The sequence below is a fragment of the Bombina bombina genome, chromosome 6 (assembly GCF_027579735.1).
Source record: "Bombina bombina isolate aBomBom1 chromosome 6, aBomBom1.pri, whole genome shotgun sequence".
NCBI classification, from domain to species: domain Eukaryota; kingdom Metazoa; phylum Chordata; class Amphibia; order Anura; family Bombinatoridae; genus Bombina; species Bombina bombina.
In genome coordinates, this window is record NC_069504.1 from 296,575,792 (window position 1) to 296,603,461 (window position 27,670).

At 39.0% G+C, this 27,670-nt stretch overlaps 1 protein-coding gene across 10 annotated transcripts in view; it reads left to right on the forward strand.

Annotated features, from left to right (window-relative positions):
- The window catches only part of ATP2B1 (ATPase plasma membrane Ca2+ transporting 1), a 413,071-nt gene that overhangs the window by 354,506 nt on the left and 30,895 nt on the right, over nucleotides 1–27,670 (forward strand). For all 10 annotated transcript variants that reach the window (XM_053716915.1, XM_053716922.1, XM_053716914.1 and 7 more), the window contains one exon: nucleotides 23,990–24,096. In XM_053716915.1, coding sequence (XP_053572890.1) covers nucleotides 23,990–24,096 — 107 coding nt within the window. The remainder of the gene's footprint in view (nucleotides 1–23,989; nucleotides 24,097–27,670) is intronic.

The following is a 27,670-nucleotide window of genomic DNA, read 5'->3' on the forward strand; positions in this document are numbered from 1 at the left end:
AGATTGTTCAATTGTGGGGGCTCCCAGAGATAGATCTGATGGCCTCTCATCTAAACAAGAAACTTCCCAGGTATCTGTCCAGATCCCGGGATCCTCAGGCGGAGGCAGTGGATGCATTATCACTTCCTTGGAAGTATCATCCTGCCTATATCTTTCCGCCTCTAGTTCTTCTTCCAAGAGTAATCTCCAAGATTCTGAGGGAATGCTCGTTTGTTCTGCTAATAGCTCCGGCATGGCCTCACAGGTTTTGGTATGCGGATCTTGTCCGGATGGCATCTTGCCAGCCATGGACTCTTCCGTTAAGACCAGACCTTCTGTCACAAGGTCCTTTTTTCCATCCGGATCTGAAATCCTTAAATTTAAAGGTATGGAGATTGAACGCTTGATTCTTGGTCATAGAGGTTTCTCTGACTCCGTGATTAATACTATGTTACAGGCTCGTAAATCTGTATCTCGAGAGATATATTATAGAGTCTGGAAGATTTATATTTCATGGTGTCTTTCTCATCATTTTTCTTGGCATTCTTTTAGAATACCGAGAATTTTACAATTTCGTCAGGATGGTTTGGATAAGGGTTTGTCCGCAAGTTCTTTGAAAGGACAAATCTCTGCTCTTTCTGTTCTTTTTCACAGAAAGATTGCTATTCTTCCTGATATTCATTGTTTTGTACAAGCTTTGGTTCGTATAAAACCTGTCATTAAGTCAATTTCTCCTCCTTGGAGTTTGAATTTGGTTCTGGGAGCTCTTCAAGCTCCTCCGTTTGAACCTATGCATTCATTGGACATTAAATTACTTTCTTGGAAAGTTTTGTTCCTTTTGGCCATCTCTTCTGCTAGAAGAGTTTCTGAATTATCTGCTCTTTCGTGTGAGTCTCCTTTTCTGATTTTTCATCAGGATAAGGCGGTGTTGCGAACTTCTTTTGAATTTTTACCTAAAGTTGTGAATTCCAACAACATTAGTAGAGAAATTGTGGTTCCTTCATTATGTCCTAATCCTAAGAATTCTAAGGAGAAATCATTGCATTCTTTGGATGTTGTTAGAGCTTTGAAATATTATGTTGAAGCTACGAAATCTTTCCGTAAGACTTCTAGTCTATTTGTTATCTTTTCCGGTTCTAGGAAAGGCCAGAAAGCTTCTGCCATTTCTTTGGCATCTTGGTTGAAATCTTTAATTCATCTTGCCTATGTTGAGTCGGGTAAAACTCCGCCTCAAAGAATTACAGCTCATTCTACTAGGTCAGTATCTACTTCCTGGGCGTTTAGGAATGAAGCTTCGGTTGACCAGATCTGCAAAGCAGCAACTTGGTCTTCTTTGCATACTTTTACTAAATTCTACCATTTTGATGTATTTTCTTCTTCTGAAGCAGTTTTTGGTAGGAAAGTTCTTCAGGCAGCGGTTTCAGTTTGAATCTTCTGCTTATGTTTTTTGTTAAACTTTATTTTGGGTGTGGATTATTTTCAGCAGGAATTGGCTGTCTTTATTTTATCCCTCCCTCTCTAGTGACTCTTGTGTGGAAAGATCCACATCTTGGGTAGTCATTATCCCATACGTCACTAGCTCATGGACTCTTGTTAATTACATGAAAGAAAACATAATTTATGTAAGAACTTACCTGATAAATTCATTTCTTTCATATTAACAAGAGTCCATGAGGCCCACCCTTTTTTGTGGTGGTTATGATTTTTTTGTATAAAGCACAATTATTCCAATTCCTTATTTTATATGCTTCGCACTTTTTCTTATCACCCCACTTCTTGGCTATTCGTTAAACTGATTTGTGGGTGTGGTGAGGGGTGTATTTATAGGCATTTTAAGGTTTGGGAAACTTTGCCCCTCCTGGTAGGAATGTATATCCCATACGTCACTAGCTCATGGACTCTTGTTAATATGAAAGAAATGAATTTATCAGGTAAGTTCTTACATAAATTATGTTTTTTTAAAATGTCAGAAAAAATCTACTTCTCATTTCAAATTTACAACAAGTACTATTATGTTGTCTTTTTATTATGCACTCATTGATTATGCAGTTGTGCTGTATTTAATGGTCCTTAAAAGGTTGTCATTGTGTTTTACTGGCCGTCAAGTAGTTATAGAGCGGTTACCTGCAGACAAGAGGTTAAACATCGGCTTCATATCTTTTTCTGCTAATGAATGGGGTAAAATAACTGTGTGTGTTACTAGCACCCAAAATATTAAACCATTTTTTTTTGTGTGCGCGCATTTCTAATATTCCTATATTTTGAAGGTTTTTAGTCGTTCATTTCTAACACACATGGCATTTGCCATGTTTTTACCCTGGATTCTAATGCTGCATTTGGATTAGTTCAGATATTGTAAACAATTGTTCTTTTATTGCCATTGAAATGAGTAATATACTCTTTAAAAAAAAAAGAAAAAAGCTATGACTTGAGGACTGCTGATAAATGTACTGGTCAAATGATTTCTAACAAAATGGTTTCCCTAACCGTTTCTGTAAACTTACATTCATGTGCTTGTTTTGAGAGAGCCCGTGTTGTCTGATGGGGGAGAGCCACACGCTTTTCTTCAGTTACCTGAAACTGGCTCAGGTTTTCCAAGAGACTACCTATAAAAGACTCGGCAAATACGGAACACAACTAATAGAGCTAAATGTGTTTTGCTTTGCTGCAAATGTCCCCCCCCCTTATACAGCGTAAGATTTATTTTTATTTATTAGTTATATAACGGATTTCATTATGCCACCTTTTCCTTGTTATACCTAAATAGTACAGTATATGTTTCGGTATCAGGGCTGCAGTTTTTTTACACATTGTAGTTTGTAGGAAGAGAGATCCATTCCCTTACTAATAATTATAGCTTTGCCTAAATAAACCTTTTATCTTTGCTAATAGATATTAATATATGACATGAACAATAGGCAGCTTTTTTTGGGGGGGAGGGTAAATGAATTGACCAAACACATTATGGAAATTAGGATTGACTGTATCAATATAGTTCTTCTAGATCTTTCTAGAAGCATAGGAATTAAGATTAATTATACACTAAAATGTTGAACAGTAAATTATCGCTAATCAAGGGGTTATCTATAAAACATTCACTAGTCACCACTGTCTGTTTCTTGGCTACAGTAGATACATGAACAGTCTATCTATAATAATCACTAGGTGAGACCCATATCCTCTAAGAGGGAATGAACAGAGCCACTTTCCCATTGGCTAGCCTTACTAGACACACTTTCATTTTTGTACATCAAAGGTTGGATAGGACTGTCCCTCTCCTTTTCCTAACCTTACATAACAGGAAGATTGTTTAACCCCCAGGAATCACATTCTGGCAAAGGTAGTTGGAACTTCAGGCTGCTGTTAAGCTTTGTGATGTCTCCCCTTGGAAAAGGCTTCAATGGCTGCACAAAGGGGCAGCTGGGCTTCCTCATGTTCCTAATGTTCTAGTATGATTACCATGTTTTCCCTGGCAGTGTCTGCACATGCAGGGCCATCCTGAGGCCATGAAAGCTGCACATGCACACACTAATAGAGCTATCCAGGAGGGCTGATTACTCCACTAAATACCAGAGAATGGAGATAGTTTCTTCCTCAGCGTACAGCCTTACAAAGTGACAACTTAAACCTTCTTTTAATGTGTGTAATGCTGCATGTTTATAAGCAGTTTCTGAATAGCCACACTCTATTGATGTAGACACCCCAGGTTATCAGTCCTTGAAGACTGTCAGGTGTGTGCTTTATACTGGGCTAGGGCCGATTTTCCTAATATTTCCTTTTTTTTTTTTTTTTTTTTGTATCTCAGAACCACTTGTATCAACTTGGTCAAAGAATTGTGTTTTCTGTAGTGAGAATAAGAACTTGTGCAGTGTGGGATAGCTTTGCATTATAAGTTTTTCCCATGTTCAACAGGCTGAAGCAGAATAATAAATGAAGCCTTCCATTGTTTCTTTTTCTAAAGATTCTCAAAATGATTATGGATCCTGATGTTCATGTTGCAAATCAGTCATCAATTTTAAAGGGACACTGAACCCAATTTTTTTCTTTCGTGATTCAGATAGAGCATGCAATTTTAAGCAACTTTCTCATTTACTCAGATTATCTTTATTCTCTTGTTATGTTTATTTGAAAAGAAAGAATGTAAGTTTAGATGCCGGCCCATTTTTGGTGAACAACCTGGGTTGTCCTTGCTGATTGGACAGCACCAATAAACAAGTGCTGTCCATGGTCCTGAACCAACAATTTGCTGACTCCTTAGCATAGATGCTTTCTTTTTCAAATAAAGATATCAAGAGAGCGAAGAAAAATTGATAATAGAAGTAAATTAGAAAGTAATAGAAGTAAATTAGAAAGTTGCTTAACCCCTTAATGACCACAGCACTTTTCCATTTTCTGTCCGTTTGGGACCAAGGCTATTTTTACATTTTTGCGGTGTTTGTGTTTAGCTGTAATTTTCTTCTTACTCATTTACTGTACCCACACATATTATATACCGTTTTTCTCGCCATTAAATGGACTTTCTAAAGATACCATTATTTTCATCATATCATATAATTTACTATAAAAAAAATTATAAAATATGAGGAAAAATGAAAAAAAACACACTTTTTCTAACTTTGACCCCCAAAATCTGTTACATATCTAAAACCACCAAAAAACACCCATGCTAAATAGTTTCTAAATTTTGTCCTGAGTTTAGAAATACCCAATGTTTACATGTTCTTTGCTTTTTTTGCAAGTTATAGGGCCATAAATACAAGTAGCACTTTGCTATTTCCAAACCATTTTTCTTCCAAAATTAGCGCTAGTTACATTAGAACACTAATATCTTTCAGGAATCCCTGAATATCCCTTGACATGTATATATTTTTTTTTAGTAGACATCCCAAAGTATTGATCTAGGCCAATTTTGGTATATTTCATACCACCATGTCACCGCCAAATGCGATCAAATACAAAAAATCGTTCACTTTTTCACAATTTTTTCACAAACTTTCGGTTTCTCACTGAAATTATTTACAAACAACTTGTGCAATTATGGCATAAATGGTTGTAAATTCTTCTCTGGGATCCCCTTTGTTCAGAAATAGCAGACATATATGGCTTTGGCGTTGCTTTTTGGTAATTAGAAGGCCGCTAAATGCCACTGCGCACCACAAGTGTATTATGCCCAGCAGTTAAGGGGTTAATTAGGGAGCTTTTAGGGAGCTTGTAGGGTTAATTTTAGCTTTAGTGTAGTGTAGTAGACAACCCCAAGTATTGATCTAGGCACATTTTGGTATATTTCATGCCACCATTTCACCGCCAAATGCGATCAAATTAAAAAAAACGTAAAATTTTTCACAATTTTAGGTTTCTCACTGAAATCATTTACAAACAGCTTGTGCAATTATGGCACAAATGGTTGTAAATGCTTGTCTGGGATCCCCTTTGTTCAGAAATAGCAGACATATATGACTTTGGTGTTGCTTTCTGGTAATTAGAAGGCCGCTAAATCCTGCTGCGCCTCACACGTGTATTATGGCTAGCAGTGAAGGGGTTAATTAGGGTGTTTGTAGGGAGCTTGCAGGGTTAATTTTAGCTTTAGTGTAGAGATCAGCCTCCCATCTGACACATCCCACCCCCTGATCCCTCCCAAACAGCTCCCTTCCCTCCCCCACCCCACAATTGTCCCCGCCATTTTAAGTACTGGCAGAAAGTCTGCCAGTACTAAAATAAAAGGGTTTTTAAAAAAAAAAAAAAAAATTTCTAGCATACTTACATATGCTACTGTGTAGGATCCCCCCCTTAGCCCCCAACCTCCCTGATCCCCCCCAAAACCGCTCTCTAACCCTCCCCTCTACCTTATTGGGGGCCATCTTGGGTACTGGCAGCTGTCTGCCAGTACCCAGTTTGCAATAAAAAGTGTTTCTTTGTTTATTTTTTTTTCTGTAGTGTAGCTTCCCCAACCCCCCTCCCCCCCCCACAGACAAACCCCCACCACCTTGCTGATCGTAAATTTTTTTTAACATTTTTCACATTTTTTATTTTCAGCATTTTCTGTAGTGTAGCGGTTCCCACCCGCTCCCTCCCCGTGCACGCGCCCGCCCCCACCCTCCCGTGCACGCGCGCGCGCCAGTGCGCGCCCCCAGCCACCCCCGCCCACGATCCCGCCCCCCTTCACATAACCAGGGCCATCGATGGCCGCCACCCGCCTCCCGGTCCGGCTCCCACCCACCAACGCAGCAAGCCACCGATCTCCGGTGCAGAGAGGGCCACAGAGTGGCTCTCTCTGCACCGGATGGCTTGAAAAGGTTATTGCAGGATGCCTCCATATCGAGGCATCACTGCAATAACCGGAAAGCATCTGGAAGCGAGCAGGATCGCTTCCAGCTGCTTTCCACACTGAGGACGTGCAGGGTACGTTCTCAGGCATTAACTGCCTTTTTTCTGAGGACGTACCCTGCACGTCCTCAGTCATTAAGGGGTTAAAATTGCATGCTCTATCTGAATCATGAAAGAAAAAAAATGGGTTCAGTGTCCCTTTAAAATTAATCAAGTTAGGATCAAATGTTATAGGTTTATCTGCATCAATGGTTCCTAAAGTATTTTCCTCCATGACCCATCTTTCTGGGGCTGTCGGAACAAAAAGTCTACTCTTTTAGAGCATTTTGGGTGCCATTGCTGCTGCATGCTGATGCCTGTGATTGGCACCATACTATTTATTGTTCTCCATAATGACAGAGTGATATTCTGAGCAGTTCTGGAAGTTTGGTTGTTTGTTATGCTACAAAGGATACAGTTTTGCCTAGTTATGGTCCAAGCAGGAAGATATTCAATGTTAACTGGATGTGATTAGATGTCTGTGATGTCAAGAGAATGAAATATTGGAGGGAAACAGACCGTATATTTGTTACTCCTCAAGGACACCATAAAGCCCTTTTTTTAACCTGCAAAGGCTACAATATCAAACTGGGTATTTCAAAGACTTTCCATGGCGTGTGTCTCAAATGTTGTTCCACAACTAGCTCAAGACTTCTACGGGGGAGTCTCAACCGTTCTGGCAGCAAAGGAGAGACTCCTCTTAAAGTGCCAAAAACGTGTTGAGATCTGTAAATATCCTATATATAAGGGCTAATTAAGTAAAAATAATTTGCATAAAAAAGATGTTTAAAAATTGCTGGCAAGTATTTAAAAATCATTTTCAAATATAAGCAAAATTAGTTACATAGCTATGCTGTCTGGAGTGTCTGATCCACCCCCTTATCAGTGTTTAGCATCAGCAACACAGGCATTGTATTTCAACTGAGTTCACAGCAGCTTATTTGCGTCTAGGCAGGCTCCAGCAGATGAGTCTTAAAGTATTGTATTCTACCAAAGCAAAGGTGGAGATAGATACAGCCATATAAGGAATTGTGAGGGAAGAGATAGAGTTGTACAATTCAGAAACTTAAAAGAAAGAGTTAATGGCGAGGCACTGCAGTATACATTTGCAGGTAATATATTTAAAGTACGTATTATATTTTATCCCAACTTGTTTTATGTCCCTTTAACATTAACTTTTTAAGGTGGCAGTTAAGAAAACTCACTATAAATTGGATGCTTAACAGTATCAGAAAAGTTTGGAAGGAAGATATTGCTTTTCTGTTATGACACAATCTTTTTACCAATGCTTTTCAGCAGTGCTTTTAATGCCTGGTATTAGCTACGTCAGCCAATATAATTAGCTGGGGAATGTAAAATACAGAAATTTCTATATCTTGGCTTCTATCCTAGCTAATACTCGCAAGGATCCCTTTGCTAACATTTCATCCTGTGATACATGTATTAAAAAGGTAGGGTGACTATTAAGGGGAACCACATGTAAGGTTGTTAGAGGTGAAGGGTTCTCACCTGTTGAGTAGTTGCAAGAATCCAATTGTTTATTTGGAATGTGTATAGTTGCAATATTTTCTTCCAAAGTCTTACAGTTTATCTCTCTTACTCATCGGGTTTTGCAGAAAAAAATGTTATGTAATAATGCAGCTGCATTAATGGGAAATAAATCAAATATATATATGTAGGTGTGCAAATATTTTATATTTCTTTCATAAAGGTGGTAAGAGTTCATAATCCATTACTCTTGGGAATTGCCTTCATTACCACTAGGAGGAGGCAAAGATTCTCAAACTACAAGAGCACAATATAACCCCTCCCACCTCTATGGTGGTTTGTCATATCTTTGCCACCGCTGGAGTAAGGTGAAGATGTGCAAATTATTTCTTTGTTGTTGAAAGGGGTTCTCAGATTGATTAGAGACTCATTTCCCCTCAGAATATAGAGTTTGTCAGAGGGAAGTTAAGGAGTACAGGTTGTGATTACTTTTTTCTTTCCCATGAGAATTTTAGTCTCTGACCTCCCACAGATGTTGCAAGGACTTGTCTTTTGCCTCATTCTACTGGACCTACAGATAACTCCTATATTATATCCTCTGCTATGTTTTCAGTACTGGACTGGTTTCCTGTTAGTATTTCTACCAGGAGAGTGTTATTGGTAAGTACTGTTTATTTTTTTCCAAACACTCTTTTAACCTTATATTTGGGCAATATTATATATGGCCTTGAGACAGATCATTATTATGTTACCCATCATTTATTTTATAGGGTGGGCATGTTTTTATTTTATGTTTGTTGCCCCCTCAGAATCGCAACTGGTTTCTTTTTTGTTGTTGGTGCCTATGGGCACACTTGCGCGCACATTTTTTGGTGCATTTTTCTCTTATGGGCCTTTTGTTTGGTGTGCATCCTACTATAGCTGCTGTACCTTTTTTTATGAAGGTTTCTTAGAAGAGAGTTATGCAATTCCTCTCTTTTACAGCTCTTTCTTTTGGGGCTATTTATTATAATTTTATTGTGGAAACGTCTGATTCTCTACTACTTTGGAAGCTAAAGTATCTGAACACTTTTACTACCAATGTTAAATGGATACTAAACCCAACTTATCTTTCATTATTCAGATAGAGCATTTCAAATTTAAAGTTTAGGAGCTGGCCCATTTTAGGTTTAGCACCATGGATAGCGCTTGTTTATTGGTGGCTGACATTTAGCCACCAAAAAGCAAGCATAAACCCAGGTTCTGAACCAAAAATGGGCTGGCTCCTATGCTTTTACATTCCTGCTTTTTAAATAAAGATAGCAAGATAATGAAGAAAAAGTGCTAATAGGAGTAAATTAGAAAGTTGATTAAAATTGCATGCTCTATCTTAATCATTAAAGGAAAACATTGGGTTTGTATCCCTTTAAATGTGTTATAAGCAAACGGAGGTATCTCTCCCAGCATATTTATGTGATACTTGTTTTTATGTTCTGATGCATTTGGACCAAGTTAATACTGTTCTTGCTCCCAAAAGTACTTTATTTTGGGGATTTCATTTTTATACCTAACACCTTTTTCTAGTTTTATACTTTTAAATTGAGCTGTCTGATTCTGTCCTGAATCTGCCTTAGAAGCTGGGTCCTTTGAACACTTTTATTCCAATATTGTGTTTATTGCTAAATTGAGGTATCCCCTCCAGCATATTTTGTGTGATCCATGTTTAATTTTGTTCCTTACAGGGACAGATTTTTTTTTTAATATGCTGGCAGCTCTGCAGCCTACATGTGAACATAAAAGGTCAGTAAAAATTTTACATTTTACTTATGTTATTTCTGATGTTTCTTTAGAAGCTGAAGTTATCTCTGAGGTTCAGGGGGTTTTCTTCTGATTTTCTGTATAATTTATACTCTTTGTTTTTATTTTAGTAGCATATGTCCTCCTTTTTAAGGAGGTTTTTTTACCTTAAGGGTTTAGATTTCTGACTGAGAAGGTTGTAATTTTTCTTACCTGCCGTTTATTTTACCTTGGAATATTTATCCCTAAATGTGGCAATTTCACTTTGGCTAAGTGTTCTACTTTGTTCCTTGTAAATATTACCTCTTCTAGGACTCTTTTGTATTTAAGGTTGGAGTCCTTTTATAGAAGGGCCTTTCTGTAAGCAGATTGTTTGTATGTTTTATTTTTATCAGCTAGCCTTCCTTGTTGCTGATGTTTCTGCTGTTTCCGTTTTATAGTCTTTCTGTGCAGTTTTTTGTTGACTCTGCTAGTAAGATTTTCTGGACTTTATGGGATTTCTTATTGTGCTAATCCTTTTATTTGTGTTGCTGTCTTGTCATTATTTATACTATTGTCAGAAATATGTCCTTGGCAGTCCTTCTTTTATAAGAATTTTATGGTTAATCTGCTATTATGGTATTATTAATCTAGACTTTTATTTCCTTAATTTCTGTGAAATAAGTAGTTTGGATTCTATTTTTGTTTCTGGAGATTTCAGGACATTAGTCCAGGGGTATATCTAAACTTCTAATAATTTTTAGTTTCTTTAGAACCTATAAGCTGTTTTTTCCCTCTAAGAAACTAGTTTTATCTGGCTTTATATAGAAGCCAAGTTCCATTTGGATTGGGCCTTAATGGCCAGGACATCCACCCCTATTTATAATTTTGCTTGTACTAATTCCAGTTACATTGGAAGAGGGATATTTATTTGTATGTTCCTTACCACTAGGGACATTATCATTTTCTGAGATCTGCTTTTTTTTTTTTTAAGCAAGCATTTGCAGTTTATTGCTTTATCATTTGGTCTTGCTTAAATTCCTAGATTTTTTTTCTCTAGATTGTGTGCTCTTTTGTCTATAACAGGACTCATGGTGTTGCAGTGTTTGTCTGTTCAGGTTTTGTTTCTTATTGGCCATCTCTTCTGTTAGAAGAGTTTCTGAGCAATTTGCTCTCTCCTTATCTTTTTTTTCTTTTTTAGGATATGGTGTTTTTGGAAATTGTTTCTTTCTATTTTTATGTTCTATTTTTAGAAACTTTTAGAGTGGTTTCCTCTCGTTTTGGTTATTGTTAGACCCTTTCAGTTCTATGTTGTGTCTACTAAAAATTTCAGATAAACTTTGGTTTGTTCGCTTTCCTGATTTTATTCAGGGTTGGAGAGCAAGTGCTTTCTCTTGGTTTTTGCTTTGAGCGTATGTTTTTGACAAGTTTGAAGGTGGGATAGCCTTCACCTTAATAGTTTTTTCTGCTCATGTTTCCAGTTGTGTTCTTAGGCTTTCTGGAATGAAACTTCTGTTGACCTATTTTAACTGGAGGCCTCTTGGTCTTTCTTTCTTTTTATTTTCTTAAATGTTTTCTTCTTCGTGGCAGCCTTTGGCAGAAAGTTCTTCAGACAATGGTTTTAGCATTATTTTGCCTGTTGGTTATTTTATGTTTTTTTTTTTATTATAGAATCTCCTTTATTTGGAGGGTTGTGGATATTGCTTCCTTATGGAAAAAAAGATGTGTTTTATCCCACCCTTTTTTTATGGACTCTCCACAGCTTTGGCATTGGTTCCCATGGGTAATGGATTATGGACTTTTAACACCTTTATGAAAAAAAAACATAATTTTCTTCTCAAATGGAAAGAGTCCACAGCTGCATTCATTACTTTTGGGAAATAAGAACCTGGCCACCAGGAGGAGGCAAAGGCTTAAATACTCCTCCCACTCCCCTCATCCCCGAGTCATTCTTTGCCTTTCGTCCCAGGAGGATGGCAGAGAAGTGTCAGAATTTTTTATTTTTTTCTCTTATGGAGGGTAGTACTCTTCGGCATGGGACAGGAGTTTTAAGTAGTCCTGTCAGTCTTTCAGTGACGGCTTGGATGAAAGTTAGATTTCGGAGATGCAGGGAGTTTCTTTCTGCGAAACCATCCCGGCTCATATTAACAGCTCCCCAAGCAATCACCGTTGTCTAACTTCACTTCCCTGCCTGCTTTCTTCTCTCAAGTCCATGGCGGAGGCGATGCTACTATCCGTCACACTTGAAGGGCTGTGTTCCTGTTCCACGGCGTAGATTCCGGTAAGATCGTTTCATTTTACTTTATTCACAATGTTCTGTAATGTGAATGTTTCCTGAGAGGCTACCACCTTGCGGGTCTAACTTATAACATAAGGGTCTCAGTGAGTCTCTTTTAGTATCTTGGAATCGAGGGTTAATATCTCCTGAGGGGGGTTATTGAACAGGGGGGGTTTATAATCCTGTTTGTTATGTGATTCATCCTGCTTATCTGCGATGCTGTCCGTTGTTCCATTTCCGCTTTCCTGACCGCGTGGCGAAGGAAATTTTCTAGTCCGCAGGGATCTGGTCATAAGAGGTGGTGAGTGCCCCAGCCTTTGGGGGGTCAGGTGCCGTTTTAGTTTTTTCACTACTGTAGTCCATATTTAAATATCCTCTATCCAGCTATGGAGGATTCTGATGCTGAGACTGTGTTAATTTAAGATTCAGTTACAGAGGATTCTGATACTGAGACTTTTTTAATTTCAGATTTTGTGTCCGGTGATGAATCCGGAGTGGCCTCGTTGACACCTGTCAACCAGTTTTTTTCCGTATGCCGTTTTAGAGCACTTGGTGGCTCGGGGAATCCAGGGACTGCTGAGCCATCCACCTCTGGGGGTCCTGTCCTCCGAGAGACGAGTTACCTACCAAATCATACTTCTGCACATGCGGGTAACCCAGTTTATGGTTCCTCCATGCGGAGTGGCATGTTTCCCCCAGAGGTTGCAGCCTGTTTTCGCTTCCACATAATGTTGGCGATTGTTCGTCTGCAGAGTCCAGATATTTATTTGAGAATGTGCTGATGCCCTATTTTCCTGGGCCTTCCACCTTGGGAGTGCCTCTACAGTTCCCCGTGGGGGTATCTGTCCCTGAGTGTTGTGTCTTCTGTTACAGGATTGCGAGCCTTCGCGTGTTACTCAGACATGGTTTTTCAGTTATTGAATGACCCTATCGTTACCCGATACGGGGATTTTCAGTCTGATAATTCGAATGGTGCACCTCATTAGGCATGTGGGGATGACGTAATCTCCTGATTGTCATTTGTTAGAGATCTTTCCCAGTTTTGTGTGATAGGGCTCCGTTTAGCTGGTCCTGCGGGTAGGCCTGTGTCTTTTTGGGCGTTAACCTCCGGGTTGCCTTATATTTTATTTATATACGATGGGATGTCTTATTTGTTTTTGTTTCCTTCGGGAACCTTCTGGGATTGATACTCTTTATTACTTCTTCAGAAGTTGTTGGACATGTTAGTCCTCTGTTAAAAATGTCTGTGTTTGGTTTTTTCACCTACGAGGGAAAATCTACGCAGCTTGCCGGTTGGGACCCTAGGTGCAGGCTGGTCCTGTCGGGTTCCCCTGGTTAGCTTGCCAGTTTTCCTGTGGATTCCCTGCTCTGCAGACGAATGTGTTGGCTGTGCCTCTGCTTGGCAAGCTACTTGTAGGGGAGTCCTTTTCTAGGACATCTGTGTTGGGAATTTCACTTTCAATTAGCCGTGCCTTCAGGCCTTGAGGACAGTTGTTGCCCTTTCGGCATCACCCCCTTTCTTTGGGGGATATTCTCCTCCATATGGAGATAGAGTCCTTGCTTGGGGCTTTTCCTGGATGGGAGGCGGAAAGGTGAGATTGGTTGCTCCTGGGGTCTTGCTGGCTCCAAGCACACTTGTTGGACCTTTATTTTGATAGATTCTTAGGTCTATGGCCTTGTTGTCTGTTTCAGAGTCGGGTTGTACTTGTGCTCTGTGGGGATGGCTGTGCTATCCTTATGCTTTTTCCTGTACTTGTTTTAGGATTTTTGTTTCTCTGTCTTGGATCCCAGAGTGTGGGTCTGCAGGTCAGGATGGCCAATCAGTATAAGAAACTGCTTCTCCTCTGGATGTGTAAGCTTGTTGAGTCTAATCCTGTTAGCTTAGTCTGCTAGGGTATAGATTTTCCTTTCAACTTGCTCCATTTATTAGAAGAGGGTTTACTCTTCCTTCGGGTTCTGAGAGTTTACTCTCCTTCTCGAGGGACCTCCATTGAGGTTTTTGTGTTCCCCTTTTCAGGGACCTGTGTGTAGGTCCAGCGACTTAGGTTGCCTGGAACGTGCCCTCTGTATGGGGGTTGCTTTTGCAGTCTGTTTCTTGCTTAAATGCTTCTTCTTCTTCGCAAGTACCCTCTGTGTCGTCCTGTTGTGGACTCTGTGTTCTCAAACTTGTTTTTTTTTCACCTGGGTGACACTGGGAGGATTTTGCCTCTTCTGTTGCATTCCGTGCTTGCAGGATATTGAGCAGACATCTGTTCTGTCTCTGTGCTCGGTCTTATCCCAGGTTTTGCTTGGTATAGGCGTGGCTTCCTTTTTCTGTTCAGGCCCCTTTAGGTCTCTGTGAGCTGGGCTCACTAGTGTAGGTGTTCCTTTTTGCATTAGGGGACCTTTCGGTTTCCTTGGTTCTCCTTTGCCTTGTGGTTTCGGCTGGTGTCTCCTTCATTTGTGGAGATGAGAGGTGGAGGACCATTTGTTGGGAGACGGTGTGTCTCCTGGAGGACTGTTGGCTCAGTCGAGTCTGTTTGCAGTGTCTAGTTTGGCTTCTGGACTAACTGCGAGTCAGTGTCACTGGGGCTTTTCCTCTTAAAATTTTCTCAGCTTCGGATGAAGCGGGGTTTTTTTATTGGGTAGAGGTTCATGCCTGGTGCCCTCAGTATGGGATGCCTATTGTACTCTCCCGTCTTGGCATTCAGTGTCCTCTATAGCTTGGGTATTGTTTTCCCAAAAGTAATGAATTCAGCTGTGGACTCTTTCCATAAACATAAACATAAATTATGCTTACCTGATGATTTCCTTTTCTTCTGATGGAAAGAGTCCACAGCTCCCCACCTGTAATTTTATGTGGGGCGTCCTTATATTCTTCTGGCACCTTTCACCCTATTTCTTCTACTGTTCCTTGTTACTCGGCACAATAACTGGAGGATGAGGGGAGTGGGAGGAGTATTTAAGCCTTTGGCTGGGTTGTCTTTGCCTCCTCCTGGTGGCCAGGTTCTTATTTCCCAAAAGTAATGAATGCAGCTGTTGAATCTTTTCATCAGAAGAAAAGGAAATGATCAGGTAAGCATAATTTGTTTTATGCTTACATGATAAATTAATTTCCTTCATGGTGGTAAGAGTCCATGAGACCCCATCCTGTTATATTTTTTGGTGATGGTGATTTTTCTTTTTTGGCACATCTTTTCTCAGGCTTTTATAGGTTTTTTTAATTTTTTTTATTTTCCACCTCTTTTTGCTTAGCTATATGACAGATATACTGCCTTAGAGGTGGGAGGGGTTATATAGCGCTCCTGGGGTTTGGGAATATCTGCCTCCTCCCAGTATCGGGGAAATTAATTCCCAGGAGTAATGGATTGTGGACTCTTACCACCATGAAATAAATTAATTAATCAGGTAAGCATACATTTTATGTTTTCATATTAGTTTTTTTCTGAAACATATTTCTTTTAATATCTTTCTATATTAATCTAACTTTTTTTTATTAACCATTAAAGGGATACTAAAGTCAACATTAAAGTTTTATGATTCAGATACAGCATGCAATAAAAAAAATAAAAAAGTCCAACATGCACATTCTTTTTATATGCACACTTTCTGAAGCTTTAAGATCCTACTGAGCATGTGCAAAAGTGCACATTATAAACATATATGCATTTTGTGATGGGCTAATGGTTGTCACATAATATGGGGGGGGGGGATTGGATTAACTTTTAAATTTGCCACAAAATATATTGCTGGTCATTTCAAATTTAAAGTTTAGTGCTATTGCATTGTCTTTTTTAACTTTTTTTTGTGTATTTGTTAGTTATTCAATTCTACTGTATTTTAGTGGCCCTTTACAGTTATATTAAAGTGATTGTTTTGTTTCATAAAGGTGGTGAGAGTCCACGAGCTATAACTCATAACAATTCCACTCCTGACCACTACGAGATGAGGCAAAGATTCCCAAAAAAGATCCCTTAAAAACCTTCTCGCCTCACTGATAAACAAGTCTTATCTTTGCATCCGCTGGAGGAAGGTGCAGAATGGATGTGTTCCAGGTTTTTCTTTGAGAGGGGTTCTCGGATTGATTTGAGGCCAGTTTTCCCCTACTGTTTGGACAGAGGGAGGTTTATGGAGTATTGGGTTGGGGCACAAATACACCCAGTGGGAGTTGGTCACAAGCATGCACAGGTGTTGCTGGGACTGGTCCCTACCCACCTCCTGTTGGATAATCGTCCTACTCCACACACTCATATCCTCTGCTGTCAAATGCACAGCACTGGATTGGCTACTGGTTTAGCTTTCAACTAAGAATACCAAGAGAACAAAGCAAATTTGATGATAAAAGTACATTGGAAAATTGTTTAAAATTATATTCTCTATCTGAATCATGAAAGTTTTATTTTGGACTACACTGTCCCTTTAATGTCCTCCTCCGTCATTCAGAAACAGAGCTCTTCTAGATTTTCCTGGAAGTAAAAATTAAATTGGATCAAGTGTAAACAAAGAAACCTGCCTCCTCTACTTAGTCAGTATGAGAGTGCGGCCCCCATCCAAAACTTCTGGTAGGGTGCAAAGTTTGCTTTTTCCCCAGGGGGTTTGGTTTCAATCTGTTAAAGATCCATGGGCTCTGAATATAGTTTCCCAAATATACAGAATTGGTTTCAAATCTAGGCCTCCCAGGGAAAGGTTTCTTCTGTCTCATGTTTTGAAGAATCCTGTAAAGGCAATAAGGCCCCTTTACAGGATTCTAGTTGGTCACGATCTGGAATCTATAGAAATAATAGACCCAGTTCCCAGGTTGGAACAAGATCAGGCATTTTATTCCAACCGTTTCATTGTTCCTAAGAAGCAGGGGACTTAAAGGCCAGTTCTTGAATTAAAGACTTTAAACTAGTTTCTTGTTCTACAAGGGGGGTTTCGAAGACCTTTATTTGATATATGAAGTATTGTTTTAGCTGGCACTCTTTTAGAGTTTTTTTAATTGACTGCTCTTTCTGTGGGCCTCCTTATCCGCCCCTGTTACTCATGGATTTTGCAGCTTTGGTATTGGTTTCCCAGTTGTAATGGATCATGCACTCTTATCACCTTTATGAAAGAAAATATAATTTATGCTTACCTGATAAATTGATTTATTTCATGGTGGTGAGAGTCCACAATACCCACTTTTTTTACTTTTTTTTATTTATCTATTTTACTTTTTTCTTGCTGTTTAAAGTGCCATAAATACATTGAGATTTGTGCATATCCTAAAATGGCTAATTAATTAAAAAAAAGTTTGCATTAATAAATTGTTTCCAAATTGCTGAATTTCATAGCTAAGCTGCCTGGGACAGACAACTCAACCCCCCCCCCCATCAGTGTTTAGACACAGGCATTGTATTTCAATGAGTTCAGAGCTTCTAGGCATGCTCCAGCAGATAATCCCTATTCACTTTTGTATTCTACCAAAAGCAACCATAGATATAGATAAAGCCATACAATGAATTGTGTGGGGGGAGTTAGAGCTTTACAATTCAGAATCTAAAAAGAAAGGATTAATGGCAAGGCACTGCAGTATAAATTTGCAGGTAAAATAATTAAAGTACATATTATTATTTTTTTCATGTAATTAGCAAGAGTCCATGAGCTAGTGACGTATGGGATATACATTCCTACCAGGAGGGGCAAAGTTTCCCAAACCTCAAAATGCCTATAAATACACCCCTCACCACACCCACAAATCAGTTTTACAAACTTTGCCTCCTATGGAGGTGGTGAAGTAAGTTTGTGCTAGATTCTACGTTGATATGTGCTCCGCAGCAGGTTGGAGCCCGGTTTTCCGCTCAGCGTGCAGTGAATGTCAGAGGGATGTGAAGAGAGTATTGCCTGTTTGAATTCAATGATCTCCTTCTACGGGGTCTATTTCATAGGTTCTCTGTTATCGGTCGTAGAGATTCATCTCTTACCTCCCTTTTCAGATCGACGATATACTCTTATATATATACCATTACCTCTGCTGATTTTCGTTTCAGTACTGGTTTGGCTTTCTACAAACATGTAGATGAGTGTCCTGGGGTAAGTAAGTCTTATTTTCTGTGACACTCTAAAGCTATGGTTGGGCACTTTTTTAAAGTTCTAAATATATGTATTCAAACATTTATTTGCCTTGACTCAGAATGTTCAAAATTCCTTTTTTTCAGACAGTCAGTTTCATATTTGGGATAATGCATTTGAATCAATAATTTTTCTTACCTTAAAAATTTGACTTTTTCCCTGTGGGCTGTTAGGCTCGCGGGGGCTGCAAATGCTTCATTTTATTGCGTCATTCTTGGCGCTGACTTTTTTGGCGCGAAAAATCTTTTCTGTTTCCGGCGTCATACGTGTCGCCGGAAGTTGCGTCATTTTTTGACGTTCTTTTGCGCCAAAAATGTCGGCGTTCCGGATGTGTCGTCATTTTGGCGCCAAAAGCATTTAGGCGCCAAATAATGTGGGCGTCTTTTTTGGCGCTAAAAAAAAAAATATGGGCGTCTCTTTTGTCTCCACATTATTTAAGTCTCATTTTTCATTGCTTCTGGTTGCTAGAAGTTTGTTCTTTGGCATTTTTTCCCATTCCTGAAACTGTCATTTAAGGAATTTGATCAATTTTGCTTTATATGTTGGTTTTTCTCTTACATATTGCAAGATGTCTCATGTTGCATCTGAGTCAGAAGATACTTCAGGAAAATCGCTGTCTGGTGCTGGAACTACCAAAGCTAAGTGTATCTGCTGTAAACTTTTGGTAGCTGTTCCTCCAGCTGTTGTTTGTATTAAATGTCATGACAAACTTGTTAATGCAGATAATATTTCCTTTAGTAAAGTACCATTACCTGTTGCAGTTCCAACAACATCTAATGTTCAGAGTGTTCCTGATAACATAAGAGATTTTGTTTCTGAATCCATTAAGAAGGCTATGTCTGTTATTCCTCCTTCTAGTAAACACAAAAAATCTTTTAAAACTTCTCGTTATCCAGATGAATTTTTAAATGAACATCATCTTTCTGATTCTAATGATTCTTCTGGTTCAGAGGATTCTGTCTCAGAGGTTGATGCTGATAAATCTTCATATTTATTTAAAATGGAATTTATTCGTTCTTTACTTAAAGAAGTTTTAATTGCTTTAGAAATTGAGGATTCTGGTCCTCTTGATACTAAATCTAAACGTTTAGACAAGGTCTTTAAATCTCCTGTGGTTATTCCAGAAGTTTTTCCTGTTCCTGGTGCTATTTCTGAAGTAATTTCCAGAGAATGGAATAATTTGGGTAATTCATTTACTCCCTCTAAACGTTTTAAGCAATTATATCCTGTGCCGTCCGACAGATTAGAGTTTTGGGACAAAATCCCTAAAGTTGATGGGGCTATTTCTACCCTTGCTAAACGTACTACTATTCCTACGGCAGATGGTACTTCCTTTAAGGATCCTTTAGATAGGAAAATTGAATCCTTTCTAAGAAAAGCTTATCTGTGTTCAGGTAATCTTCTTAGACCTGCTATATCAATGGCTGATGTTGCTGCAGCTTCAACTTTTTGGTTGGAAACTTTAGCGCAACAAGTAACAGATCATGATTCTCATAATATTATTATTCTTCTTCAACATGCTAATAATTTTATCTGTGATGCCATTTTTGATATTATCAGAGTTGATGTCAGGTTTATGTCTCTAGCTATTTTAGCTAGAAGAGCTTTATGGCTTAAAACTTGGAATGCTGATATGTCTTCTAAATCGACTCTACTTTCCCTTTCTTTCCAGGGTAATAAATTATTTGGTTCTCAGTTGGATTCTATTATCTCAACTGTTACTGGTGGGAAAGGATCTTTTTTACCACATGATAAAAAATCTAAAGGTAAAAAAAGGGCTAATAATCGTTTTCGTTCCTTTCGTTTCAACAAAGAACAAAAGCCTGATCCTTCATCCTCAGGAGCAGTTTCAGTTTGGAAACCATCTCCAGTCTGGAATAAATCCAAGCCTTCTAGAAAGGCAAAGCCTGCTTCTAAGTCCACATGAAGGTGCGGCCCTCATTCCAGCTCAGCTGGTAGGGGGCAGATTACGTTTCTTCAAAGAAATTTGGATCAATTCTGTTCACAATCTTTGGATTCAGAACATTGTTTCAGAAGGGTACAGAATTGGTTTCAAGATAAGACCTCCTGCAATGAGATTTTTTCTTTCCCGTGTCCCAGTAAACCCAGTGAAAGCTCAAGCATTTCTGAAATGTTTCAGATCTAGAGTTGGCTGGAGTAATTATGCCAGTTCCAGTTTTGGAACAGGGGCTGGGGTTTTATTCGAATCTCTTCATTGTACCAAAGAAGGAGAATTCCTTCAGACCAGTTCTGGATCTAAAAATATTGAATCTTTATGTAAGGATACCAACACTCAAAATGGTAACTGTAAGCACTATCTTGCCTTTTGTTCAGCAAGGGCATTATATGTCTACAATAGATTTACAGGATGCATATCTGCATATTCCGATTCATCCAGCTCACTATCAGTTCCTGAGATTCTCTTTCCTGGACAAGCATTACCAGTTTGTGGCTCTGCCGTTTGGCCTAGCTACAGCTCCAAGAATTTTTACAAAGGTTCTCGGTGCCCTTCTGTCGGTAATCAGAGAACAGGGTATTGTGGTATTTCCTTATTTGGACGATATCTTGGTACTTGCTCAGTCTTCACATTTAGCAGAATCTCATACGAATCGACTTGTGTTGTTTCTTCAAGATCATGGTTGGAGGATCAATTCACTAAAAAGTTCATTGATTCCTCAGACAAGGGTAACCTTTTTGGGTTTCCAGATAGATTCAGTGTCCATGACTCTGTCTTTGACAGACAAGAGACGTCTAAAATTGATTTCAGCTTGTCGAAACCTTCAGTCACAATCATTCCCTTCGGTAGCCTTATGCATGGAAATTCTAGGTCTTATGACTGCTGCATCGGACGCGATCCCCTTTGCTCGTTTTCACATGCGACCTCTTCAGCTCTGTATGCTGAACCAATGGTGCAGGGATTACACAAAGATATCTCAATTAATATCTTTAAAACCGATTGTACGACATTCTCTGACGTGGTGGACAGATCACCATCGTTTAATTCAGGGGGCTTCTTTTGTTCTTCCGACCTGGACTATAATCTCAACAGATGCAAGTCTTACAGGTTGGGGAGCTGTGTGGGGGTCTCTGACGGCACAAGGGGTTTGGGAATCTCAGGAGGTGAGATTACCGATCAATATTTTGGAACTCCGTGCAATTTTCAGAGCTCTTCAGTCTTGGCCTCTTCTGAAGAGAGAGTCGTTCATTTGTTTTCAGACAGACAATGTCACAACTGTGGCATACATCAATCATCAAGGAGGGACTCACAGTCCTCTGGCTATGAAAGAAGTATCTTGAATTCTGGTTTGGGCGGAATCCAGCTCCTGTCTAATCTCTGCGGTTCATATCCCAGGTATAGACAATTGGGAAGCGGATTATCTCAGTCGCCAAACGTTGCATCCGGGCGAATGGTCTCTTCACCCAGAGGTATTTCTTCAGATTGTTCAAATGTGGGAACTCCCAGAAATAGATCTGATGGCTTCTCATCTAAACAAGAAACTTCCCAGGTATCTGTCCAGATCCCGGGATCCTCAGGCGAAGGCAGTGGATGCATTATCACTTCCTTGGAAGTATCATCCTGCCTATATCTTTCCGCCTCTAGTTCTTCTTCCAAGAGTAATCTCCAAGATTCTGAAGGAATGCTCGTTTGTTCTGCTGGTAGCTCCAGCATGGCCTCACAGGTTTTGGTATGCGGATCTTGTCCGGATGGCCTCTTGCCAGCCGTGGACTCTTCCGTTAAGACCAGACCTTCTGTCGCAAGGTCCTTTCTTCCATCAGGATCTCAAATCCTTAAATTTAAAGGTATGGAGATTCAACGCTTGATTCTTGGTCAAAGAGGTTTCTCTGACTCTGTGATTAATACTATGTTACAGGCTTGTAAATCTGTATCTAGAGAGATATATTATAGAGTCTGGAAGACTTATATTTCTTGGTGTCTTTCTCATCATTTTTCCTGGCATTCTTTTAGAATTCCGAGAATTTTACAGTTTCTTCAGGATGGTTTAGATAAAGGTTTGTCCGCAAGTTCCTTGAAAGGACAAATCTCTGCTCTTTCTGTTCTTTTTCACAGAAAGATTGCTAATCTTCCTGATATTCATTGTTTTGTACAAGCTTTGGTTCGTATAAAACCTGTCATTAAGTCTATTTCTCCTCCTTGGAGTTTGAATTTGGTTCTGGGGGCTCTTCAAGCTCCTCCTTTTGAACCCATGCATTCATTGAACATTAAATTACTTTCTTGGAAAGTTTTGTTCCTTTTGGCCATCTCTTCTACCAGAAGAGTCTCTGAATTATCTGCTCTTTCTTGTGAGTCTCCTTTTCTGATTTTTCATCAGGATAAGGCGGTGTTGCGAACTTCTTTTGAATTTTTACCTAAGGTTGTGAATTCCAACAACATTAGTAGAGAAATTGTGGTTCCTTCATTATGTCCTAATCCTAAGAATTCTAAGGAGAAATCGTTGCATTCTTTGGATGTTAGAGCTTTGAAATATTATGTTGAAGCTACTAAGTCTTTCCGAAAGACTTCTAGTCTATTTGTCATCTTTTCCGGTTCTAGAAAAGGTCAGAAAGCTTCTGCCATTTCTTTGGCATCTTTGTTGAAATCCTTAATTCACCATGCTTATGTCGAGTCGGGTAAAACTCCGCCTCAAAGGATTACAGCTCATTCTACTAGGTCAGTTTCTACTTCCTGGGCGTTTAGGAATGAGGCTTCGGTTGATCAGATTTGCAAAGCAGCAACCTGGTCCTCTTTGCATACTTTTACTAAATTCTACCATTTTGATGTGTTTTCTTCTTCTGAAGCAGTTTTTGGTAGAAAAGTACTTCAGGCAGCGGTTTCAGTTTGAATCTTCTGCTTATGTTTTCATTAAACTTTATTTTGGGTGTGGATTATTTTCAGCAGGAATTGGCTGTCTTTATTTTATCCCTCCCTCTCTAGTGACTCTTGCGTGGAAAGATCCACATCTTGGGTAGTCATTATCCCATACGTCACTAGCTCATGGACTCTTGCTAATTACATGAAAGAAAACATAATTTATGTAAGAACTTACCTGATAAATTAATTTCTTTCATATTAGCAAGAGTCCATGAGGCCCACCCTTTTTTGTGGTGGTTATGATTTTTTTGTATAAAGCACAACTATTCCAATTCCTTATTTTATATGCTTTCGCACTTTTTTTATCACCCCACTTCTTGGCTATTCGTTAAACTGATTTGTGGGTGTGGTGAGGGGTGTATTTATAGGCATTTTGAGGTTTGGGAAACTTTGCCCCTCCTGGTAGGAATGTATATCCCATACGTCACTAGCTCATGGACTCTTGCTAATATGAAAGAAATGAATTTATCAGGTAAGTTCTTACATAAATTATGTTATTTTGTCTCTATCCCAACGTGTTTTATCTCCCTTTTGCTTTTTTTTTTTTTTTTTTTTTGCTTTTGTCCTTTCCTACCTTTTCTTCTTCGGCTATATGTCAGACTAGTTTACCAGTGAGGCTGGAGGGTTTTTAAGGGTTCTTGGATTTTTGGGAATCTTTGCCTCCTCCTAGTGGACAAGAGTGGAATTTGTAAAGGTAATAATGCCTTGTGAACTCTCACCACCATAAAATAAATGAATTTATCAGGTATTCATAAATTATATTTTTATTTAATTACATTTTGAAAAAAACTGTTTGTGCCCTGTGTTCCTCAATACTAGCTGTGGGAGTTGTCCTTGTCAGACAATGAGCGATCAATTTGTAATTATTGGTTGTGTATAAACCTGTAACCTTTTCATACAAACGTTTAATTGGTGCTTTGTATGCATTATAGAAAACTTTAATGTGTTTTACGTTTTTATGATTTTTTTTTTAAAAGAGTTGCACTATTGTTCACAAATTATTTATTAACCTGCCAATTTATTGCCAACTAAATAAATGTAAATACATTTAGCATCTCTTATCTGCCACCTACTAAATCTAATTGTATATATAAAAAAATACATGGGCATAAAGGTAAATCTAATAATTTAGAGCAAGGAAGGCATTAATTCTTAAAGTCTTTTTTAATTTCTTCCACGTTCAGGTATAATTGACAGCACAGTCTGTGAGCAAAGGCAAGTGGTAGCTGTAACCGGTGATGGTACAAACGATGGACCTGCACTGAAAAAAGCAGATGTTGGTTTTGCTATGGTGAGATTTGAGTCATTTTTTTATTGCAAATATTCACAAAAAAGGCAAATAAACCTAAATTTAGTATACAGTCATCCAGTTTACATGCTTTGCCAAATAAACACAATACAACAAACAAATTCCTAATTTCTGTCCCTTATATAAGCTAATCGGATCACTCTTGGATCCTCTGTGGTTATCTAAAAAAAAAAAAAAAAAAGGGATAATGAAACGGGTAAGTCCTTTAAGGACTTTGTTATACTCTCAACTTCTGAGGCAACACTTTATTAAAGGACACTGTACCCAAAATGTTTCTTTCTTGATTCAGATTGAGCATGACATTTTAAGCAACTTTCTAATTTACTCCTATTATCAAATTTTCTTCATTCTCTTGGTATCTTTATTTGAAATGCAAGAATGTAAGTTTAGATGCCGGCCCATTTTTGGTGAACAACCTGGGTTGTCCTTGCTGATTGGTGGATAAATTTATCCACCAATAAAGTGCTGTCTAGAGTACTGAAACCAAAAAAAAGCTTAGATGCCTTCTTTTTCAAATAATGATAGCAAGAGAACGAAGAAAAATTGATAATAGGAGTAAATTAGAAAGTTGCTTAAAATTGCATGTTTTTTCTGAATTACAAAAGAAAAAAATTGGGTACAGTGTCCCTTTTATTATCAAACAGGTATATAGAAAATGGAAAGAGAAATTAACTGAGACCGGAGTTTTTATGTTATATATAGCACCTTGCTTGAATACCTCTCTCACAGATGGAAAAGAACTACTTATAATGTGAAGTAGAGTGCAAAAAAAACATTGATGAGGATATGGGGCCTTCGTTAAATCAGAAGGAGTAGATATTAATAAATAACACCAGATTTATTAATGCATTATGTATCCTTATGTGGGTCTAAGACCTTCTACTACTTGATGGTTTAATGAAATCGGATTATATTTCAGCTCCCCCGTGGCTCCGGCCCCTAGCCACTAGACAAGGGCCAAATAACTGGTGGAAGATATACACCATGTTAGATGCTAGAGATGAGGCAGATGTCAGTAAAATTATATGTAGTAGGCTAGGATGTCTTAAGTTAAATCCAAAGTTGTAGGCACATTGAACAGTAAAGGAAAGTATGGTATGATTATTAAATCTATTGGTTCAATAACATGTAGAATGACATAGCCATAAATTATATGCTGAGAGTGTGCTAATAAATTTTAACATATGTACAGAGTGATGATATTCACAAAAAACAAGGCTAAATGAGACTGAACAGTTCTGGAATCCCTGTCTACATGGAAGCGAAGCTATAATGACAGTACAAGATTGCATGCATGTTATCTACCTCTGGCTTTTAGTTGTAAATAAAGCAGAGCCTCGTGGAGGTATAGAAAATCTCCTGGTAGGAGTTGAACACGTCCAGTCAATGAAGGTGGAAGTCTCTAATATGCTGAAAGGCAATCCCTGAAAGTCCAAGGGCCCAATTGTACGGGGTGGGTTATTGGGAATTTCCCCATGTAAAATTGGTTCACCGTGGGTGTCGTCCAGAGTGGTAGTATGATACGGGATGCTTGTTCTTTCAATGCTCTGTTATTCGGGAGTTCCCCCCCCAAACTCCCGAACAGATACCACCAGCTTCGAGGTTTGTCCTGTCTGCAGAGGCTGTTGTGGAGGTTACTGAGTGCACCGATGTGAGGAGAGGTGTACAACACTCACCCCGGTAGAGCTGCACTGGGCTTGAGTAATCAGCTGGTAAGATGCTTGACATGGGTGAAGACTTCCCTGCATACTGTGGCTCTTGTGGTAAAGCGAGGTCAAATTTCTTGTGTTGAGGTCCCTCTTGCTGATGGCTTGTCAAAGTCGCGCACATGGTTGTATTAGCTTTATTTAAGGGATTTGCATCTGAAACTCTAGCAGTAGTAAGCTTTATGCTCTTTGGGAAGTATCAATTCAGCAGGTCATCTAGCGGCGCTCTATTGAGCAGTTGAAACATCGAATACTCAAGCTTTTCAAATTGTTGGTTGAGGCATTGTTGCCGGTTTGCTTCCCATGCAGTAGCCATGTTAGCTGCAGTATTGTATAAACCTTTTTTTCTTTTCCCCCCTCCCTCTCCTTTGTACGGTTCTCTCACAATCACCTTTGTATTGTAAGGGCAAAACCTAGGTGCAATTGTGATCGGTTTGAGTAAGTTGCCTCTGAGTTCTGAGGGAGTAGCGTGGCCTCCTAATGGCCGCCGCATTTGGCCTCTACTGTCCGATCTAGGACTCCAGTGTCAGAAATATAGCTAAGATTTAGACATTGATGCACCACTATATAGTATAGTAGTAGGATGTGTAGTATGATGTGCAAATATAGTATTGTAGCTTTAAGATGCCTCCAAGAATTGGCGAATTATCAGATTCAGCTAGAGCTTTTAAAAAGTGCGACTGCTCAGGATCGCTGTTCAGACATGCCCCCCCCCCCCCTTTCATTATTTTTTCTTTCATGTAATTAGCAAGAGTCCATGAGCTAGTGACGTATGGGATATACATTCCTACCAGGAGGGGCAAAGTTTCCCAAACCTCAAAATGCCTATAAATACACCCCTCACCACACCCACAATTCAGTTTTACAAACTTTGCCTCCGATGGAGGTGGTGAAGTAAGTTTGTGCTAGATTCTACGTTGATATGCGCTCCGCAGCAAGTTGGAGCCCGGTTTTCCTCTCAGCGTGCAGTGAATGTCAGAGGGATGTGAGGAGAGTATTGCCTATTTGAATGCAGTGATCTCCTTCTACGGGGTCTATTTCATAGGTTCTCTGTTATCGGTCGTAGAGATTCATCTCTTACCTCCCTTTTCAGATCGACGATATACTCTTATATATACCATTACCTCTGCTGATTCTCGTTTCAGTACTGGTTTGGCTTTCTACAAACATGTAGATGAGTGTCCTGGGGTAAGTAAATCTTATTTTCTGTGACACTCTAAGCTATGGTTGGGCACTTTGTTTATAAAGTTCTAAATATATGTATTCAAACATTTATTTGCCTTGACTCAGAATGTTCAACTTTCCTTATTTTTCAGACAGTCAGTTTCATATTTGGGATAATGCATTTGATTTAATCATTTTTTCTTACCTTCAAAAATTTGACTTTTTTCCCTGTGGGCTGTTAGGCTCGCGGGGGCTGAAAATGCTTCATTTTATTGCGTCATTCTTGGCGCTGACTTTTTTGGCGCAAAAATTCTTTTCCGTTTCCGGCGTCATACGTGTCGCCGGAAGTTGCGTCATTTTTTGACGTTATTTTGCACCAAAAATGTCGGCGTTCCGGATGTGGCGTCATTTTTGGCGCCAAAAAGCATTTAGGCGCCAAATAATGTGGGCGTCTTATTTGGCGCTAAAAAATATGGGCGTCGCTTTTGTCTCCACATTATTTAAGTCTCATTTTTCATTGCTTCTGGTTGCTAGAAGCTTGTTCTTTGGCATTTTTTCCCATTCCTGAAACTGTCATTTAAGGAATTTGATCAATTTTGCTTTATATGTTGTTGTTTTTTCTCTTACATATTGCAAGATGTCTCACGTTGCATCTGAGTCAGAAGATACTACAGGAAAATCGCTGT